Source organism: Miniopterus schreibersii (genome assembly GCF_964146895.1).
Source record: "Miniopterus schreibersii genome assembly, chromosome: X".
NCBI classification, from domain to species: Eukaryota; Metazoa; Chordata; class Mammalia; order Chiroptera; family Miniopteridae; genus Miniopterus; species Miniopterus schreibersii.
The window spans coordinates 28,845,145-28,867,078 of NC_138104.1; the positions used below are offsets into that span (position 1 = coordinate 28,845,145).

General features: G+C 44.5%; 2 protein-coding genes across 12 annotated transcripts in view; both read right to left on the reverse strand.

The window, feature by feature from the left end:
• Nucleotides 1–21,543, reverse strand: part of ARMCX1 (armadillo repeat containing X-linked 1) — a 36,749-nt gene extending 15,206 nt beyond the window's left edge. For 2 of the 11 annotated variants that reach the window (XR_013997983.1, XR_013997990.1), the window contains exons 1-7: nucleotides 21,265–21,375; nucleotides 20,691–20,816; nucleotides 20,126–20,203; nucleotides 19,830–19,907; nucleotides 19,378–19,461; nucleotides 19,011–19,066; nucleotides 8,613–8,796 (exon numbers count right to left, since the gene is read on the reverse strand). The gene's annotated coding sequence lies outside the window, so the exon portion shown is untranslated. Of the gene's footprint in view, nucleotides 1–8,612; nucleotides 8,797–19,010; nucleotides 19,067–19,377; nucleotides 19,462–19,817; nucleotides 19,908–20,125; nucleotides 20,204–20,690; nucleotides 20,845–21,264 lie in introns of all 11 variants that reach the window. The other 9 variants (XR_013997987.1, XR_013997993.1, XR_013997985.1 and 6 more) reach the window with 8 other exon arrangements.
• Nucleotides 11,058–18,594, reverse strand: ARMCX4 (armadillo repeat containing X-linked 4). Its single transcript, XM_081125548.1, has one exon. It carries the CDS (start codon nucleotides 18,515–18,517, stop codon nucleotides 11,390–11,392), a length of 7,128 nt encoding a protein of 2,375 aa, XP_080981674.1. The 5' UTR covers nucleotides 18,518–18,594; the 3' UTR covers nucleotides 11,058–11,389.
• Nucleotides 21,544–21,934: the final 391 nt, after the last annotated feature.

A 21,934-nucleotide genomic window follows, 5' to 3' on the forward strand; every position in this document is an offset into this window, starting at 1 on the left:
GAAAGAAATGACAAGGGAATGAAAATGGTACACTAAGAAATACCTATTTAACATAAAAAAAAAAGGCAATAATGGAACAAAAATACATATAGAAAACAAATAGCAAAATAGAAGGTATAAATCATGTCTTATCAGTGGTTGCATTAAATATATATGAATTAAACACTCCAATTTAAAGGCAGAAATTGGCTGGATGGACTTAGAAAATATGACCCAACCATATGCTTTCTACAAAAGATATTCAGATTTAAAGACACAAATAGCTTTAAAATAAAAGGATAGAAAAAGATATTCCATGCAAGCAGTAACCCTTTGGACCTGGAATGGTAACACTAATTCCAGAAAAAGTAAGCCCTTAAGACAAGCATTTTTATTAGAGACAAAGAAAGGCCATTTATAATGATGAAAGTCAATCCATCAAGAAATGTAACAATTATAAATATACATGCACCTAATAATAAAGCCCCAAAATACATGAAGCAAAAACAGACAGAATTAAAGGGAAAACAAAAATGTATACAAGGAATAACAATAATATATAATATATGCCAATTACTATGTGCCAAGTACTACTATGAGAGTTTAATCTTTTAATCATCACAGCAATATAAAGTAGACATTATTGTTATTCCCATTCTAAATATGGGGAAAGTGAGGCACAGAGAAATGAAGATATTTGTCCAAGATCACCCAGCTATTAAGTGACAAAATCAAAATTTAAAACCAAGCTGTACAGTAGCAGAATCATACTCTTAACTACTCCTTGTCATGGCTCAGTTATGAATATTTATATTGACATGATATAAACAATGAATATTGTTTTAGTAAATATACTGATAATAACAGCAATATATTGGGAGAATGTGGGAGAAGAGTGGTTGTATATGGTGTAGGAGGTAATTAAATCCTTCCATTATAGGAAGTCATAAATGATGTATAAAAATTAAAAAATAAAAGTATAAACAGCTTATTTAAAAATATGGAGGTGAGCCCAGCCTACATGGCTCAGTGGTTGAGCATCGACCTATGATCCAGGAGATCGCTGTTCAATTCCCAGTCAGGGCACATGCCCAGGTTGTGGGCTCAACCCCCAGTGGGGGATGTGCAGGAGGCAGCCCACCAATGACTCTCTCTCATCATTGATGTTTCTCTCTCTCCCTCTCACTTCCTCTCTCTCTGAAATCGATAAAAATACATTTTAAAAATGTCTCATTTTAAAAAATATATGGAGGTGGTACCATAAGAAAGAGTTAAAAGGTTTGAAAGTGACTGTCTTTGAGGAGCAGAAATCTGAGGTGGGAAAAGATGAAGCAAAGTTCTGTTGGATTTTTGTTGTTGCTGTTATAAGCCTTATGGTGCTCTATAACTATAGAAATTACATTTTTAAACACCAGGTTCTGAAAATAGATCCAGAGACATAGAAGCATGGAACAGTTTGAGGAATCTCAGAGGGAAGGCAGGGGTGGGTGGGTGGGAGGGGAGAGACTAACCTAAGAACTTATGTACATATATGCATAACCCATGGACACAGACAATAGTGTGGTGAAGGTCTGAAGGGGGGGTAGGTGCAGGGTGGAGGGGATCAATAGGGGGAAAGTGAGACATTCTGTAATACTTTCAACATTAAAGATAAATTGAGGAGGGCGGGTGGGTGGAGAGGGAGAGAGTAACCAAAGAATTTATGTGCATATATACACAACCCAAGGACATGGACAATGGTGGGGAGAGGGACTGGGGAGGGGGAAGGAATGGGGTGGAACGGGTCATTGAGGAGAAAAAGGGACATCTGTAATATTTTAAACAATAATAAAATTTAAAAAAAAAAAGATAAATTGAAAATATATATTATGGAATTAGATAGTAGTGATGGTTGTGCAACTCTCTGAAGATATTAAAATACTGAATTGTATACTTTAAAAGATTGAATTTTAGGTATGTGAATTATACCTCAATAAAGCTTGCTATGTTTAAAACAAAACAAAACAGTTTCTGAAACTTAACATAGAATAGGACCCCAATTCTGTGTAAAGAATGTACAGAAAACTTGAAGACAGTTATGGACTGAATGTGTGTCCCTCCTTCTTCCTTCCTCTCTCTGAAATCAATAAAAAACATATTTTTTAAAAAAGGAGGATAAAAATTAAAAAGGAAAAAAGAAAGTACAGAGATATGTGTTGTAATATTTGATGGGTGTCTGTACCCTCTGTTTCAATTCTGCCAAAATTCCACACATATTGAGCTTCAACATTCTGTCCTCAGTTTTTCAGTCTGTATCCTTTGCTGGGGCTATTTGACTCACTCCCTAGTTTCAGTTATCAGTTAGAATACATATCTTTAGTCAGACCTTTCTTCTGAGCTCTAGATACATACTTTTCAAATGGACACTGAGTATCTCCACTTGGAAATCTCACAGATACCTCAAATTCAGAGATCAAACCAGATTCATTTCCTTCACCTCCCAAATCTGCTCCTTCATGATTGAAAAATAGCAGGGGAAGAAAAATGTTTATCCTTCCTCCTTCATCCACTACTCCAGATTGCACACTTTCTCCTATACTACACTGCCTTGAGGGCCAATTAGTTCATGTGTTTCCCAGAAATGGGCCTTTTTTGCCCAATAAGAGGGAGTGCATTTTCATCTTCAAAAAGTGATATTAAATTATTCCTCATATGTGCATGACCCTGCAAGGCCACTGTACCCCAAACCTTAAACTAACCTCTGAGCCATGAGTCTGCTACAACAGTAGAATAAGAATCTGGGGCCACAGTCAGACCCAGAACTAGCTATCAGAATACTTAACTCTCCAAAACATCAAGGACTGTTGCCCACTGCTATCCTAGCTTCAGTGCTTCCTTTAAAACTGGGCACGAGGGTTCTCCTAAACCCCATGCTTAAAGGATCCTGCATATCTCTAACACACACACACACACACACACACAGAGAACACATGGGTGCCTGTGTCACATGGGATCTGGTGCTCATTGTTGGCAGAATGCATCTCTTAACCCTAAACATCTGCACTTTGACTAATACTATTCAAGCGCCAGGAAAATGCATCTCCACATCTGTTTCCCTGCATCCTCTAAATAAAAGGCAACTGAGTCCAAATGCCATGAAGATTTGCATATTGCATCACTGTGGGCATAGAAACAGACATTATTTCAGACTGCAATGAAGATTTGAGCAGTGGAAGCACATAGGGAACAGAAAAAAACAAGCTAACTTGACAAAGCCTCCTTCCCACATATGCGACTACAACAGGTTTTTGCTTAACAAACTATCATTCCTCAGTAGTGTCCATTTTCTTGCTTGCCTTTAGTGCCCGATTTGTGGTCCCAAAGGTAATAACAATTTTTTTTTTAAAGCTGCAACAGTTGTATATGGAAGCTAAAGATCATTTCACAATATTAAACAACTCACAGTATTCTTGATTTTTAAGATAAATGATAGATGATATAGATGATAGATATAGATAGATGATAGATTAGATAGATGATAGATGGATGATAGATGATAGATAGATGATAGATAGATGATATAGATGAGAGATGATAGAGATAGATAGATAGATAGATAGATAGATAGATAGATAGATAGATAGATAGATAGATAGATGATAGATGATAGATAGATAGATGATAGATGATAGATAGATAGATAGATAGATAGATAGATAGATAGATAGATAGAGATAGATAGATAGATAGATAGATGATAGATAGATGATAGATAGAGAGATAGATGATAGATAGATGATGATAGATAGATGATAGATAGATAGATGATAGATGATTAGATAGATAGATAGATAGATAGATAGATAGATAGATAGAGATAGATAGATAGATGATAGATAGATAGATAGATAGATAGATAGATAGATAGATAGATAGATAGATAGATAGATGATAGATAGATAGATAGATAGATAGATGATAGATAGATAGATAGATGTAACATGTGTAAAGCATTGTCACATATTGGATTTCTCAGGAAGCGGATTCTGTGACAAAGATTAGAGTATAGGAGGTTTATTAAGGAGTATTCCTGGAATCAACACTTATGGGAGGAAAGAGAGAAAAGAGGAAGGAATGAAAAGAGGGAGAAATCAAATTTCAGTGCATTATCAATGGAATGCCCAAGCATACCCTGTAGGGAATTCTGAAGCTAGGATGAAAATTCAAAGCTATCTCAAGGGGCAAGAGAACCAGGCCTTTACCCACAGCACCAATGAGTCACTGGATGTGGATCATCCTGAGAATGGGATGTGATCTTGAACAAGACAACTCTCAGCTGATGTAATCCTGAAGGGAGCTAAGACCCAAGGGCTCTCTGATGGCACAATTCCTAACAACTGAAATTAGAAGGCCTTTATTGCTAAAGGGAGCTCTGGGCAGGGAATTGCAGTATCCACCAGATTCTACCCCTTGTGTCTCCAAGATCCACTGCATATAAGTTCTGGGATCAGCTCTTCCAGGGGTCTGGTGGGCCTCTATTTCTGGGGAACTTAGGACAAACTACAGCCACCAAACACTGCAGCTGGTCTCAGAGCTGCAAATGACCATCTCCCTGTTCCATTATCAATTATAGATCCTCACTCTATGCAGTCTTGGTTTATTTGGTGGTATTACCCAGAGCCTCATTTCTGATCACCATGACTTTCACCAGGCTGAAGTTGCTACATTTGCTAATACCCACATACCAAGTTCACCAATCTATGAACAATGCTTCAAGGATTTTCTTTCTCAATCAACTTGTCAAAAGAGATCCCCCATGAGGCCCCTGGTGTAAGGTAAGTGAAAAGTGCTAGTGCTACAATGATGGATATCATGGAGGATCTGTTCTAGCTGATTGTGCAGGTACTTGTGCCCTCAAGTCCTGCTTGTGCTTGATCCCATGTGTAAAACTTTCATCTTAGTCTTGGGCCTGTCCACCCTTATACCTTGGTGGAGCTAACAGAACTTAGCTTACAATGGGCAGTTCCTTATGCATGGTCACTTGCATGGTCACTTGATGTCCTGGCCAGGCATTCCATCTCTACCAGAATATAGTAGCACATCAGCAGTTGTTTTTATTTTTTTTATTTTTATTTTTTAAAATATATCTTTATTGATTTCAGAGAGAGGAAAGGAGAGGGGGAGAGAGAGAGAGACATCAATGATGAGAAAGTCATTGATCAGCTGTCTAGCCCACAACCTGGGCATGTGCCCTGACCGGGAATCGAACCCCGATCGCCTGGATCCTAGGTCAACACTCAACCACTGAGCCATGCCCGGCCGGGTGGGAGTTGTTTTTAAATGGTATATAATTCTCCACTGCATGTAACATGGCTTTGCTCCACATCCTAAGTTCTGGACTAAATCGTGACTTTCCCATTGGGGCTTACAAAAAACTGTACATGGCATCTTTTGACAACACAAATAACTCTAATATTTTAGGGTATATCTATTGTATTGGCCAAGTGGCAGGACTGCTTGAAACTGCAGTTTGGACCTGTTATAGGGCCTTCTCTTGATCTAGGCCCTACTTGAAGCTGGCAGCTTTTTCCATCACCCAGTGTATGGGTAGAAATAGTAATTCTAGGTGTGAAATGTGATGCTTTGAGAACCCAATAAAGCCGTCTTAGTGGGAAAGGTGAAAAACACAGTAATTTGTCCTTTACTTTTGGGGAAATCTCCCGGCATGTGCAGACCATTCAACCCCTAAAAACTGGACTTAATGTAGTCAGTCCCTGGATCTTTGTAGGGTTTATCTCCCATCCTCCGTGTGCATGTGTCTTACCAAGGTCTCTAATGTGCTAGCCGCTTCTTACTCATTTTGGTACAATTAGCATGATATCATCAACATAGTGGACTAGTATTATATTCAGATGCTCCAGGTCTCTTCAGACTATATTATGACAGAGGACAGGAGAGTTAGTAGAGCCTTGAGAGAGAAAAAACTATAAATGTATACTATTGTCCACTGTATGTGAACATGAACTTTTTCTGATGTTTCATTATGATAGGGATAGATTAAAAACACCTTTTCCAAATCAGTAGCTGATTACTAGGTACCTAAGACCTTGTCATTCCTCTCTAGCAAAGATATTGTATCTGACATAGCAGCTGCGCTTATGTCACTATCTGATCGAGTTTGCAATAGTCTACTGTCATCTACCAGGCTATGATAGTATTTTGCCTGGGCCCAAACTGGTGCATGAAATAGAGATATGATGAGGACCTCATCCCAGCAATTTAGGTCTTTAAAGGTGGCACTAACTTCTGTCATCCTCCCCAAGATGTTGTATGTTTTCATTTACTATCTTGGCTGAAGAAAGGGAGAGCAGTTTCAGAAGCGTCCACTTGGCCTTCTCATTTACAAATAGCTCCACAAGTCAAGGAACCAATATGGGGCTTGTACCAACTATCAAAATGTCTATCTCCATTATATATCCAGAGACCAGGAAAATAACTACTGGGTTGGTCTGTGGACCCAGTGGTGCCACTGTGAACCCAACATAGGCCAGGAGCCCATTTAATGCTGGTCTCCCAACTGCTACTACTATAACTGGATGATATTTTAAGTCTCTGGGTATCAACATCAACTCATAACCAGTGTCTGTCAGTCCTCAAGATGTTTGGGTATTCCTCTTTCCCGAACACACAGTTACCTGAGTAAACAGGAGTGGAGGGATCATTACTATGCATGTAGTAATCTTCCTGGGCACCCAGCCTCTCTTTCAAACAGTGCTCTCTGGATCAAAAATTGACTTTAGGGCCAGAAGGGTGAGCAAGGGATTATGACTTTTTATTGAGACACTTTCTCTCAGACTGCTTATCATCTTTTATTTCTTTTGATTGTACAGATTGAGTATAGATTGTTGAGTGCCGATTTTCCCTAGGGTGCTGTGTTATATTTACCACCCACACTCTATTAATTACCTCTTAATCATCTATTCACCAGGGTCACTTTTTTCTATTAACCATCTGCTCAGCTCTCTGAGTGTCAGGCCTCTCTGTGGTGCATCATGGTATTTGCATCCACCTGACTTCTGACAGTCAAGTGCAGTCATCCTGCTTCTGTTATTTCAGAGCCATCACTATTTCATTCAGTGATCCTCCTCCTGTAACAGCCTCTCCTACTCTGAGCCTTGGCCTGCAAAAGCTAACCCCCACTGAATTTCTTAGTGATGCTGGTGCCCCTTTCACCAGTGCATTCTTTATAGCTTTAGCAAATGGTATGCCCTTTGGGTCCTCCTGCAGAATATAGTCATCTGGAGGGAGGATTTTCCAGCCTTTTCATAATATATTTATTCTATCATTCCCACCTCCCTGAGCCTTTAATCCCTTCTCCCACCATCTGCTATGGCAGCTCTGGTCATTTTTTTCCACATTTAAGTGAATTCACATTATCTCCTAGGGTCTTTCCCAGAATGCTAAATCCTGTATCTTGGGAGAAAACTCTCAAACCAATTAATTCTCCCTTACTCAATTTTATATTCTAGCTTCCCTGATCAAGGCCCTCATAATTCAGTCCCATGCATACTCCCTTAGCACCTGCTAGTACATGCTGGCTAGGTCCTGCAGCTCCTTCTTGGGGTATTCCCTTTCCTTCTTTATCAAGCCCAGCACATTTCCATTGAGGTTATGCTGTGACTCAACTTTAGATATATGCCCAGTGGCCAGAGTGGGAGGTGAGACAGATTCTGAGGGAAACACATGTTACCTTACAGGGGAAAGGGCTCTGCATGTTCATGCAAGGTGAGGCACTAGCCTTTCATAGGAAGGAGTGGGCCACTTCTGTATGCTCAGGGAGTTAAGGGAAATCTGAGAATACAAGATTTTTAGGGACATCAATCAAGATGTCCTTATCCCATGTGTCAGGGTCCCATTTCTTTCTAACCAGGGCCCTGATCTTGGCACAGCAGATTTGAGCTGAGCAGATGGTTAATAGAAAAAAGTGACCCTGGTGAATAGATGATTAAGAGGTAATTAATAGAGTGTGGGTGGTAAATTGGTTGGGATTTTAACTTTCTTTGAAGTTTGCTTCCAATAAGTCCTGGGACTGGTCCTCACATTTTTCTACCCTCTACCTGGAAAAGATGAGGGCCTCTTTATATGCTATGAATGAAGCCCTCTGGCTTTCTCACATAGCTTTTTAATTGTTGGTTAATTTATTGCAGTTTTTAATTATTTTTCTAGAGGTCAATCAAGCTTAGCAATAGCCATCCAATTTTCTGGCCTTCCTTTTTTTAAAAAAATATATTTTTATTGATTTCAGAGAGAGGAAGGGAGAGGGAGATAGAGACAGAAACATCAATGATGGGAGTCATTGATTGGCTGCCTCCTGCACTCCCCCTGCTGCGGATCGAGTCCAAAACCCTGGCATGTGTCCTGACCAGGAATTGAACTGTGACCTCTTGGATCATAGGTCGATGCTCAACTGCTGAGCCATGCCAGCTGGGCTCTGGCCTTCCTTATATTTAATATTTCCCATATATTTCTCAAAATTCTACTACATAGCACCAGTTAATGCATTCCCTTCCACTAGTGCCATCTCACTTCACCATCAGTGAAAGCTGTAACAATTCCTCTTCCACCTGTTCCAGGTGCCTATCTACTCCACCTACCACCAATGACGGGGTCCTCATTGCCAGATGGGCAGCAGGTGATGATCATTCTGCAAATTTTCATCACAATGTATGCTTTCCTGAACTCCTTCTCATACCAATTGCTGTAGGTTGGCTTCTTGGACAGCAGACTCAGAGTTCAGCAAGAAGGGCTTTTATTAAGTAATGCTCTTGGGATCACCACCTGTGGAAGGGAAAAGAAGGAAGTAGGATTGGACAGAGGGAGAAATTAAGCTATGCCACTTGGAGCAAGAAGGCCATGTCGCCATGTCAATCAGTCATTGCATGTGAAGTACCCCAGGAAGGGGGTATAACCTTGAGGGAGGTGGCTCTCCAACTGAGGCAATTCCTGAAGCGGGCTGACAGCTGAGGGCTGTCTGCTGGCAGGACTCCTAGCAACTGAAATAATAAGCTCTTTAATCCTGAAGGGGGATTAAGGCAGCAAATTGCACAATCCACAAGTGTGATATAATTTTTTCCATTAGAAAGTTGGTGGCCATCAGATGCTAGAATTGAGAACAGTTTTACTTTCAAAATGATTAACAAGATTTAAATTTTCAAACATTTACAGCTTTTTAAAAATAATATTTATTTAAATGTTTAATTTATACCTTCCAAATATTTAGATACAAATATGTGAACCTCCATTTATAATTTTGTTCTAGGTCTCTGAAATGCTATTTACAGTCCTGCTTAGCTGAATCCTTCAGTTTCCTTTTGGAAAATTATGCAAAAAAAATCCTGGTTTATTATATAAAAATTAGAAAATTCAGATAAGTTAAAAACAGATAAAATCACCCATTAATCTAATGCCCATAGGGAACTATTAACATTCTCAGAGTATATATCAGAGTTTTTACATAGAGATCATTTAAATGTATACTTTTTTCATTAAAAAGTATAACATATGCTTGTGCAGACTATTTTCCCCACTTAAGATTATATGCTGAATTTTTTCCAAATAAGTAACTGTAGGTGCCCATCAACATTTTCAAGAGCTGTATGTTTCAATGTGTAGACATATCCTAATTTGTTTAGCCAAGTGTCTGTTTTGGGACACTTGGTATTCACAGTTTTTCACACTTCAAAACGGTTTGAAGCCTTATACAAGCCAATTATTTGATTATTTCCTGAGGATAAATTTCTACCAGTGGAATTACTTGGTCAAAGAGCATGTACTTCTTGAGGGCTTCTGAAACATGTGTCCAAATCAACCTTGTACCGGTGTATGCTCCCATCAGCACACTTTGAGAGTGGCCCTCCCCCCACACCCTTACCACTCTTTGGGTTAGGGGAGAGGTGGATCTTCTTCAATATGAATGCCAACACTCTCTGGATGGTTCCATAAAGCCCTGCTTCAACCAACCTTACAAAAGAAATCTGATAGAAGCACTAAAAATTATTCTTTCTGATATTATATTTTCTTATTTCAAAATAGTAACTAGCCTTAGCCAGTGTGGTTAGAGCATCAACCTGCACACTGAAGGGTCCCAGGTTTTATTCCTTGGGTCAAGGGCACATATCTGGGTTTCAGGTTTGATCCCTGCACCCAGTCCAGGAGCATGGGGGAGGCAGCCAATTAATGTGTCTCTCTCTCCCTCCCTCCCCTCTCCCTTCCAAAAAAAAAAAAAAGAGGGAGAAAAGATAGTAACTAACGTATTCATTTATACAGATAACAGTTGGTCAAGAAAGAGGACGTTTTCCTATCAAATGCCCTATCAAATACTCTAAAATAAAACTGTCTCTCCCTATTGACCCCCAGAATAGGTCCCAGCACTTCTTTGTTAAAGAGTTTCTCACTTCCTTCTTCCCCTTATCATTCTCATGACCAGCAGTAACATTTCACACCTTTATCATCTTGTATTGGACTGTGGTGGTAACTTCCTAACTGGTGTTCCAATCTTCAGTGGCCACTCCTGTCCCCTCCCCAACTCAGACCCATCTTGCACGCAAATCAGCCACATTGTTTTCATTTCATCCTGTCATTTTCGTGGTCATAAAGGGCTTTGGTGTCTCCCAGTTGGATGGAGTAATATACAGACACCTCAGTGTAGCAATCATGGACCCTCCACAAATGGGACTCACCCCAACTGCTGAACTATATTTCTCGTCACTCCCTTTTCCACACTTTGCACTCAGGCAGGCCAGCCTCCTCTCTGGAGCAGGATTCTCACCTCCATGCCTTTCTTCCCACCACTCTTCTCTCCTCCAATGCCCTTCTGCCCTGCTTTTATCCTATCCTTCAAGCCCAGCTTACTTAAGTGTCCTCTCCTCTATAAAACTTTCCCTGAGCACTATTATCTGCAGAACTTTCTGCCCCGATGGGAAGGGTCTGGCCCTGATCAGGGACTCCTGGTTTTGTAAGTGTCATTTTGTTTCCATACATCTTGCCTTTCCAAATAGATCATAAACTCAAGGACAAAGACGTGTCTTTTTTTTCTCTGCTTAAAACACACAACTTTATTGGTGACAAAAATAAAATCTCAAATGTATAAACATAAGTCCACACAAAGGACCAAAGATTACCTTACTTATGAAGAATCAGCTTAGTTTCTGCTCATGAAGCATACTAAAAACATCTCAATCCAGACAAGGTAAAAATCAACACATGTATTTTCAGTACAAGTTTGAATTAATTTGGTGTCCATAAAATGGTCCAGCTATAGACCATCATAAGTAACATCAGTATCAAAGTTATAATGCAATTTACAAAGTGCATTACTCCCAGGCTGCAAAACCAAAATATTGCCCAGATTTGTTTGTAAACATACAACTTATTAAAGTTTACTTAATAATAGTTCAACTCTTTCTTTCACCTCAGGGTCATTGTATTCTGCTGCTAAGACTCGAAGTTTCTTGGCACATGCTTTAGGTCGTTGGAATACAAAATAAAGGGAATTTTTGCTGAAATTGTCCTGGGTAAATACTCTTGCTCTTCTTTTAAAATGGTAATTTATATTTTCAAATAGTGAAAGAGCATTAAGAATATTCTCTTTTGTCTCTTTCTTGCTAAAGATATTAATTAATGATGTTGGTGCATTGGCTATGAGTAAATCTTTTGTCATAGATGGATTTTTAGAGAAATTCAAAAGCATTCCCAAAATATGGTCTTTAGTTTCTCCACTTCCCACAGTTAACAAACGAAGGAATTCTGAAATATAATTTGTAACCATATGCTGATATTCACTAATAATAGTCAGGTGCTTTATCAATCTTAGTCCAGCCAGCTGCACATTTGAATTCAAGGGATAGGTGATGGTATCTTCACATACTTGGTTTAAGTATGTTTTAACCTTCCTATGATTTTCAGCAGCCACGGAGATGTTATTTAGTGCATTTAAAGCCTTCTGCCTAACACTGGCGTGGGGATTATTGAGCAAGCTTTCAATAATTGAGATTCTACCTGCATTACGAATAACTTCATGGGAAAATGGACAATCAGGACTGTTATATAGAGCATTATTGGCTATTTCATGAATAGAAGGATCTTCAGTCATCTCAATCATACAAATGAGTTTTTCAAGCTCTCGTGGATCCATATTAGTTTTGTGTTTACAGCGGCAGGCCCAGGGCTGAGCTTTCTCCCCAGACCTGACCTGCTTTCTGAGCTTTTCAGGTGGTAAGTACGGCTCATTTTGGTATGGAAATTTCATTTCTGTCCAGATCATGGTTCCCGCCCATGACCCCATTCCTGCCCCAGGAACCATGCATGGGTACGTGCCTCTAGACTCAGATGATTTTTTAGTCTTAGGTGCAGATTTGTCTTCACTTCTGTTTTCATTACCATCCCTGAACCAAGACCTTACATCAACTCCACCAGTAGCCTCAAGCTTATCTGTGGAGCTGGCCTTATCTCCAGCCCCACACTCAAAACTGACATTTTTCTCACTCTTGGATCTGTACTCATTATTGTTCTCACTCTCAGCCCAAAACAAGGACCTTAAACTGATCTCCTCAATATCAGGGCTGGATGCTCTACTTAGCTCATCCTCATCTATATCCTCGGCCAAAGTCCAGGACCTCATGCCAAGCTCTTCTCCAGCTCCAAGCCTAGACCCTGTAGTGGTCGCATCTTCATCCCAGAGCCAAGACTCTTTCCTGGCCTCAGCTCCAGCCTCAGCCCCCACACAGGAATCCATAAAGGCCTCCTCTTCAGATCTGATCCAAGACCCAATACTGGCCTTGTCTTCAACCTTAAATCTGAAACTAACCATGCTCTCTTCTTCAACCTCTGATCTGGATTCAACACTGGGTTCATTTTTCCTTTCAGGCCTGGGCACTATACCAGCCTCTTCTCCTCTCCAGAACCAGGACCCTGTACTAGTCTCATTCCCAGCCCCAAACCAATATCCTTCATTGGCCTCCCCAGCACTGACTTGGGACCTTCCACAGGCCTGGTCCCCAGCCCTAGTCCAGGACCCTCCACTAGTCCAATTCTCAGGCCCCAGCCTAGATCCAGCCCAGGATTTTCTACCAGTCTGATCCCTAGTGCCAGCCCGGAAGCCTCCTCCACTGACCTGATCCTCAAATCCAGGTTTGGAACAGCTACCTGCCTGATCCCCAGCCTCAACCCAGGACCTTCCACTAGCCTGTTTCCCAGTGCCAACCCAGGACCGAACATTGGACTGGTCCACAAACCCTGGTGTAGACCCTCCATCAGCTTGTTCTTCAGCCCTAGCCCAGGACCCACCACTGGACTGGTCCATAGGCCCTAGCCTGGACATTCCATTGGCTTGATCTGCAGTACCAGCCCAGGAGCTTCCACTGGACTGGTCCTCAGACTCCAACCTAGACCCTCCACTGCCCTGGCCAGCAGCCCCAGCCCAGGATACATTTTCACTGGCCTGATTATCAAATCTAAGCTTGGATCTACCACCAGGTAGATCAGCAGTCCCAATCCAGGACTCTCCACTAGCCTTGTCCAGAGCTTCAGTCCAGTACCCAATACTAGCCACATTTCCAGTCTTAGCCTCAGTCCAGGAATCTTCATTTGCCTGAATCATATCCCCATCCCAGGACCTTCCACTAGCCTGCTCTTGAACCCCAGGCCAGGACCCTCCATTGACCTGGTTCTCAGCCACTGTCCAGGACCCTCCAATGGCCTTTTCCCCAACCCAGGACATCTCACTGACCTGACCTCCAGTCCAAGATTCCCCAGTAGCCTTGTTCCTAGTGTCAACCCAAGACCCCCCACTAACCTGGTTCTCAGCCCTAGTCCAGGACCCTCCAATGGCCTTGTTCCCAGTCCAGAGATCCCCACTGGCTTTGTCTCCAGATCTATCCCAGGATCCAATGCCAACCTCATTCTCAGCTTTAGCCCCAGGCCAGGACTTACTGGCAGCCTCGTCACAAGCCCTAGCCCAGGACCTAAAACCAGACTTATCACTAGTCCTACTCCAGGACTCAATATTGGCTTCATTCTCATCATCAGCCCAGGACATGCTATTTTCCCAGTATCCATCCCTAGCCTGAAACCTAAATTTAATCCATCGCTCAGAAGCAACCCAATCTTCAATACCAATTCCACTCCAGTAATAGTCATGAACCTTAGGCTGTGTCTTTCCACAGGCCTGAGTACCTGTCCCACCCTCACTCTCAGAAGTGGGCATGACCTTAGGCTTGGAATTTATATAAACACTTTCTTCTGTGGCTTCTGCCTTAGACTTGAGTATAGCTTTGTCCTTTGCACCAAGCAAGGTCTTACTCTGGGAAAGGACCATGGACTGAGGCTGGCCAGAGCCCACTGTATCTGCCCTGGCCTCTACCTTAGACTCAGCATTGGGATTGTCCTTGACCTTACTCCTGGCACCAAGCAAGGCCTCACCATGAGAACTGCCTGAAGGCTGGGGCTGAGCAGAGCTTGCTGTATCTGCTCCAGTCTCTGTCTTAGACACAGCATTGGGATTTCCTCTGACCTTATTCTTGGCACCAGGCAAGGCCTCACCCTGAGAATTGGCCACAGTTTGAGGCTGGAAAGAGCCTGTTGCATCTGCCCTGGCCTCTGCCTTAGACACAGCATTGGGATTGTCCTCGACCTTATTCTTGGCACCAGACAAAGCCTCACCCTGAGAACTGGCCATTGTCTGGAGATGGGCAGAACCCACTGCATCCGGTCGAGTCCCTGCCTTAGACACAGCACTGGGATTGACCTTGACCTCAATCTTAGCACCAAAAGAGGCCACACACTGTGAATTGGCCACAGCTTGGAGCTGGGCAGAGGCCATTGTATCTGGTCCACCCCCTGACTTAGACATAGCATTGGGATTGCCCCTGGCCTTATTCCTGGCACCAGGCAAGGCTTCACCTTGGGAATATGACACAGCCTGGGGCTGAGCAGAGCCCCTTGCATCTGGCCCAGCTCCTGCCTTAAACACTGCATTGGCATTATCCTTGACTTTACTTCTGGCACCAGAAAAGAACTCACCTTGGGAATTAGATACAACTTGAGGCTGGGCAGAGCTGGGTGTATCTGCCCTGGCCTCTGCCTTAGACACATTATTGGGATTGCCCCTGACCTTATTCTTAGTACCACACAGGGCCTCACCCTGTGAATTGGTCACAGCTTGGGGCAGGGCAGAGCCCACTGCATCTGGCCCAGCCCCTGCCTTAGACACAGCATTGGCATTGCCCTTGACTTTACTCCTGGCACCAGGTAAAGCCTTACCCTGAGAACTGGCCATAGCCAAGAGTGAGGCAGAGCTTGTTGATTCTGTCCTGGCCTCTGTCTTAGACTCAACATTGGTATTGCCCCTGAGCTTATTCCTGGCACCAGGCAAGGCTTCACCTTGGGAATATGACACAGCCTGGGGCTGGGAAAAGCCCATCGCATCTGGCCCAGCTCCTACCTTAAACACTGCATTGGCATTGTCCTTGACTTTACTCCTGGCACCAGGAAAAAACTCACCTTGGGAATTAGATACAACTTGGGGCTGAGCAGAGCTGGGTGTATCTGCCCTGGCCTCTGCCTTAGACACATTATTGGGCTTGCCCCTGACCTTACTCTTAGTACCACACAGGGCCTCACCCTGTGAATTGGTCACAGCTTGGGGCAGGGCAGAGCCCATTGCATCTGGCCCAGCCTCTGCCTTAGACAAAGCACTGGCATTGCCCTTGGCCTTATTACTGGCACCAGGCAAGGCTTCACCTTGGGAAACTGACACAGCTTGAGGCTGGGCAGAGCTTGTTGCATCTGCTCTGGCCTCTGCCTTAGACACAGTATTGGGATTATTTCTGACCTTATTCTTAGTACCAGGCAAGGCCTCACCCTGAGAATTAGTCATAGCCTGGAGTTGGTCAGAGCCAATTGCATCTGGCCCAGCCCCTGCCTTAGACACAGCATTGGGATTGCCCTTCACCCTATTCCTGGCACCAGGCAAGGCCTCACCTTGAGAATTGGCCACAGCTGGGGGTGGGGCAGAGCCCCTTGCATCTGGCCCAGCCCCTGTTTCAGATACAGCATTGGAATTACCCTTGACCTTATTCTTAGTACCAGGTAAGGCTTCACCCAGGGAACTAGCTACAGCCTGGGGCTGAGCAGAGCCTGTTTTATCTGGCCCAGCCCCTGCCTTAGACACATTGGGTTTGCCCCTGGTCTTATTCCTGGCACCAGGCAAGGCTTTACCTTGGGAATATGACACAGCCTGGGGCTGGACAGAGGCCATTGTATCTGCTCCAGTCTCAGCCTTAGACACAGCATTGGGATTGCCCTGGAGCTTGTTCACAGCACTAAGCAAGGCCTTCTCTTGAGAACTGGCCACAGTCTGGGGATGGGCAGAGCCCACTGTATCTGGCCCAGCCCCTGACTTAGGCACAGCATTGGGTTTGCACCTGATCTTATTCCTGGCACCAAGCAAGGTTTCGCCTTGGGAATTTGACACAGTCTGGGGCTGTGAAGAACCTGTTTTATCTGCTCCAGTCTCTGTCTTAGACACAGCATTGGGATTTCCCCTGACCTTATTACTGACACCAGGTAAGGCCTCACCCTGAGAATTGGCCACAGCCTGTGGCCGAGCAGATCCTGTTGAATCTGTTCGAGGCTGGACAGAGTCCACTGTGTCTGGCCCAGCCCCTACCTTAGACACAGCATTGGGAATGCCCCAGACCTTATTTTGAATACCAGACAAGGCTTCATCCTGGGTATTGGCCATAGCCTGACGCTGACCACAAGCCCTCATTTCTGCCTTAGCCCCTGCCCTAAAAATGGCATTAGAATCTCCCCTGTCATCAACCCTGGAATCAGGCAAAGCATCAGTTTGGGTCTTGCCCCCACCCTGAGGCTGTGCATAGGTTTTCATGTCTGTCTTGACTCCTGCCTTACTCTTGCCTTTGGCTTTGCCCTTAGCCTTAGCTCTGGTACTAGGTAAGGCCTCAACTTGGCTCATGGCAGAAGCCTGAGATTGTGCCTTTGTGTCTGTCCTAGCCCCTTCCTTAGACATGGTGTTGGCATTGTCCTTAGCCTTAATCCTGCCATCAGGCAAGGCTTCACCCTGGACACTGGCCATAGGTTGAGGCTGTGTATAGGGTAACATATCTGTTCCAGCCCCTATCTTAGAAATGGCACTGGGATTGCCTGTGAACTTAACCCTGGAATCAGGCAAAGCTTCAACCTGGGAATTGACCCTCAAGTTTGCCTTGGCTCCTGTTTTAGATATGGCACTGGAATTGCCTCTGCCTTTAACCCTGGAATCAGACATAGTCTCGGGATGAGCAATAGTCTTCATGTCAGCTCCAGTCATTGACCTAGATATGACATTGGTATTTCCCCCGTCATCAACCCTGGCACCAGACGTTGCCTCAGCCTGTTTCTTGGCCACAACTTGAGGTTGTATAGAAGCTCTCATATCTGCCCCCATTACTGACTTACACATGGCATTGGTATTACCCCTAGCATCAACCCTTACCCCAGTCATGGTCTCAGCCTGAGCTCTGGTTACAGTCTGAGACTGGGCACAAACCCTCATGTCTACCCCAGACCTTGCTTGAGACATAATTTTCTGATTTCCCCTAGCTTCAACCCCAGTACAAGGCATGTCATCAACTTGGATCTTGGCCACAGCCTGAGACAGTGCATGAGACCCTATGTCCACTCTAGCTTCAGCCCTGGACATGGTATTTAGATTTCCCTTAGCATCAACTGTGGTACCAGGCCTGGCCTCAGACTGAGTCTTGGGCACATTCACAGTCTCTTCCAGGGCTCTTGCTTTGGTCTCAACCACAATTCCAGTCTTGTTTATGGCATTCATCTTGGCCACTTCCTTGGTCATTGCCAAGGCCTTATTCTGTGTCACAAGTACTCTGCTCATCTCTGTTACTTTTTCAGCAAATATCTGAGCTTCCACTTTGGTCTGGGTCACTGCTTCTTTCTTGGCCTCTGCCCTGGCAAACATTCCCCAAGCTTTAGCCTTGGTCTGGGTCACTGCTTCTTTCTTGACTACTCTCTTAGCCTCAGAGTCAGTTTGGGTCACTGCCTCTTTCATGGCCACTTCCTTGGCTTTGACTTTGGCCTCAGCCAGAGTCCCTGAATCTGTCATGACCACTGTTTTGACCTCAGATTGGGCCTCTGCCTGTGCCCCAGTCATTGCTTTGGCCTGAGAGTTGGCTTTGGCTCTGGCCCTAGCAGTGGCCTTAGTCTTTACTTCAACCCCAGCCCCACCTCCTGTTCCAGTTTCTGCTCCAGTCTTGGCCTTGCATCTAGTCTCAATCTCTGTCCCATCCATGGCTTCACTCGTGGCCAAGGTCTGGTTCTGTACCCCAGCCACAGTCTCCATCTTGACTCTAGACTCATTGCTGGCAAGTCTCCTCACACTCTGGGCTCTTCCCGTGGTTAATCTGTAAATATAGTAGCAGGTACCAGCCCAGATCACCAGTCCTGCAGTCACCCAGCCCACTTCCTGAACGCGACCCATGTAGTCACCCCTGCTGAAGGCACAGATAAGGTACGGGGGGGCTCAGATGGGCTGGGGAAAGAGGGTGGTAGGTCTGGGTGTAGGCCTGTAAGGGTGCTGGTCTTCAGCTCAAAGGCCACTACAGCTGTCACTGGAGTTGGACCTAGAAGTGGAGGAAGGAAATGGACTAAAATTTCTCTTCTAATTCTGTGCATCATACAGATAGATACACAGGAGGACAGGAAAGTGTAGAAATAATATGCTTGGTGAGAGAAGAGAATCATTAGCAAATTCTCTCTCCATTCTTTTTATTTTATCCCCTCCCCATTTTCCCTAGTACCCAACAATTTTCCCCCAAGGTACTTCCATAGACATTTCCTCACACCAAATAAATAATGAAAAGGATAGTGGGAGGGCTGACTATGAATGGGAGAGACTGAGAAGCCCTCAGACCTTGATTTTTATTGGACCCACTCTGTTCATCACTCCCACAGGTCTCTACCCTCATACTAACCTGTATTGATCAGCAGCAGTTCCCTCCTCTTTCCTTCTCTTGATTGGTGATACACCCTAAAGTAGATATATATACTCATGAGATCTATGGACCAAGAGACAGACAGACAGACAGATGGAAGGACAAATAGGAGTGGAGATTTTGTTCTTTATGTGACTGGCTTATTATTAATAAACTACCTCTCTATCCCCCTCAGTTCACCCCACTCCCTGTACCAAAATAAAAGTGAAGGTGTGGGGTAATTGAAAGGTGGCTGGAAAAGGGATAGACTGAGGATCTCCAGGCTGGACACTTGACCTACTAGATACACTCTGGCCTCTACCAACCCACCCTAGAGGTCTACCCAGGCAGTGACCATCCCTCTTACCAGTCTCTACTGATCAGGCGCAATTTCTTCCTCGCTTCTTTGCTTCCAGTCATCTCAAGCCTTGCAGCAAACCTGAAGGCAGAGCTATGAACAAATAAACAAACAGGAGGTAATAGAGACTGAGTCCTTCATAAAACAGACAAGCACCCTGATCCCTGACTCCAGTATCTGTCTTGCCAGAGAGCCCAGGTCCAGTTAGCTAATGTGTCCCATTTTATGGTCCCTCCCTCTCCTCTTCTTTCAGTCACACTCAAGCCCACCTTTACCCCAATATCCCAAAATGTTTCCTGCACTGAAATCAGTAAGGGGTGTGGCAACACTGTGGAAATCTGGGGTATGGCAACACTGGAAATCTGTGTAGGAGGGGCAGAAGTACCATCTACTGAGACCCTCTCAAGTCTCAGCCACGTTCTATTCCCACCCTCTCAGACACTGCCCACCTTCACACCAACCTCCATGGTCCTAGACCAGTCTCCACTTTTTCCTTTCTTCCAGTGGTAAACAGCCCTACTGTAGATGTATGGGAAGATCTAAGAACAAACAGAGAAAAAGGGGAAGGTGAATGTTGAGTGCTTGTGACATCCAAGCATTTAAAGACACAAGTCTCAGTGCCTGCCTTATTGGATTTAGACACCCATTCCCTGGCAGACAGAAACTTGGGCTTCCCCAGCACTGACGTGGGCAGGGTGAAAAGGGAGGCAGGAAAAATAAAAGGGGAGTGACACAGGAAAAATCTTTTAAAAACCACCTGTAGGATTCTAGGGCTTCTCCCAAAAGTCCATCGTTTCCTTCACCAAGATGCTCAAACAGTCAGGGTATCTGAAAACTGGAGGGTGGCGAGAGAGATGGAGGCCCCCAGTGATTCCCACAGTCTAGAAGCATCATAGCCTACTGCCATCTACTTTCCCTAAAGCCCATCTCTAGGAGTCTCCAGCAGTAGAAGAGACAAGGTGTGGGGGAAGGCTTTTGCTTTTGCAAAATCACTGTCCCTCTCCTGCAAAGACTCTCTCTCCTCTCTTGCTTTCTCTCTCTCGCCCTCAAAATAGTAATGTTCCTTAATACAATTTGCATCTTCTCAATATTATCTGAAGTGCAAATTAAATCATCGGTAGAAAAGTTTGTTACCTTTACTGGTCTTCAATATATGATTTAAGTTTAAGATCCTAAGCTTGGTAAGTAAACGCAGTTTAGGGAAAGTCCCCTAGCTAGCCCCACCCCCATATTCCAACTAGATAGTGGCGCCTAAGTTCCTGTCATATGGAATTCACATCGAACTTGGGTGGTTCACAGATAATACCCATGCTCACACTAACCTCCACAGATCTTATGCAGCTTTCTCCACTCCTTCTTCACTGGCTTCGCCACAAACTGTGCCACACCGAGCTATTGTCCGTCTCAAGTCTCAAGGAGTAAAGGCACTGAGGGCTTGGACCAGCACCCTGGACACAGATCCCAATACTCGCCAGTCTGGATTCAGAACCCAGTTATCAAACATCCGTCCCTCCCAACATTCCGGTAAGCCACCCCCACCAACCCTGCCTTCTAAAGTCACTAAAGCCCACCATTTTCTCTGTCAACGCCACCATGGCGTGTCCCTTCCACTGAAATGAGCAGGAAGCTTAAGGGACGTGTGGGGTCAGTGATTAGAGTCAGGGAGGAAGGGGCATCTCAACATCGGTATTTCCCTTTTGAGACACTACTCCCACCAGCCGCCCTGTCAAAGCCCAGGGTTCGCCTCCACACACTAGGCAGGGGGAGGAGGGGGCTCGGAAGATTCAGAGGGAAGGCTCCTGGAACTTGAACCAGTATTGTCCCCCACCCCTGGTTCGGCTACCGGGGTTGGGGTCGGCTACCACCCTGGCCTCCGCGAACGCCCCGGACCCCTACCTGCTCCGCTTTCCCTGGGCCCGAGGCCAGCCTGTCCTGCGCAGGGCTGCGGCGAGCTGGTACCCAGACCAGAGTGACGACTGCACCGAAGGCTGCGTCGCTCTGCAGCTCCTGGTCACGTGAGGGCTTTGCGTCAACAAGGAGCTCTCCCCCCCTCCCCCACTAGCCCTCGAGGAGTTCGATGGGACCCTCCCCCCACTCCGCCGGCAGAGCTCCCCCTCCAAGTCTCTGCTGGGCCCAGTGTGCGCCTCCGTCGCTCAGCCTGGTCCTCTCGAATCTGAGGACCCACCTCACCTCCCTGCGACTGGGGTTCGTTCTTCTCTGGTTACCTGGGACGGTCTGCATCCCCCACCCACCCTCAGGCCTTGACCCTGTCCTTTTCTGATGCTTCTTTGAGGAATCCTTTCTCCCTTGGCTATAAGACCAATGTTCCCCATGGGGTACCTTGCTACGCCAAACTAGGCTAAGGAAGGCTTAACTTTCTTTCTATGCTCCTTTATTTTGTCTTTTAACATTGCATTCATTGTTTTTGTAATCTGGAAATGCTATCAAGCCATTTTCACTTGACATTTGAAATAAGGTCATAAAATTAACAAAAGACTCATTTTTTACATTGTTTTTGCACCACATTAAAAAAGTTTTGTAGTTGCTATAAACGATTTCACAGCTT

Coding starts and splice junctions, on each gene's coding strand:
- ARMCX4 (XM_081125548.1), bottom strand. CDS start 18,517: ATGGGTCGCGTTCAGGAAGTGGGCTGGGTGACTGCAGGACTGGTGATC.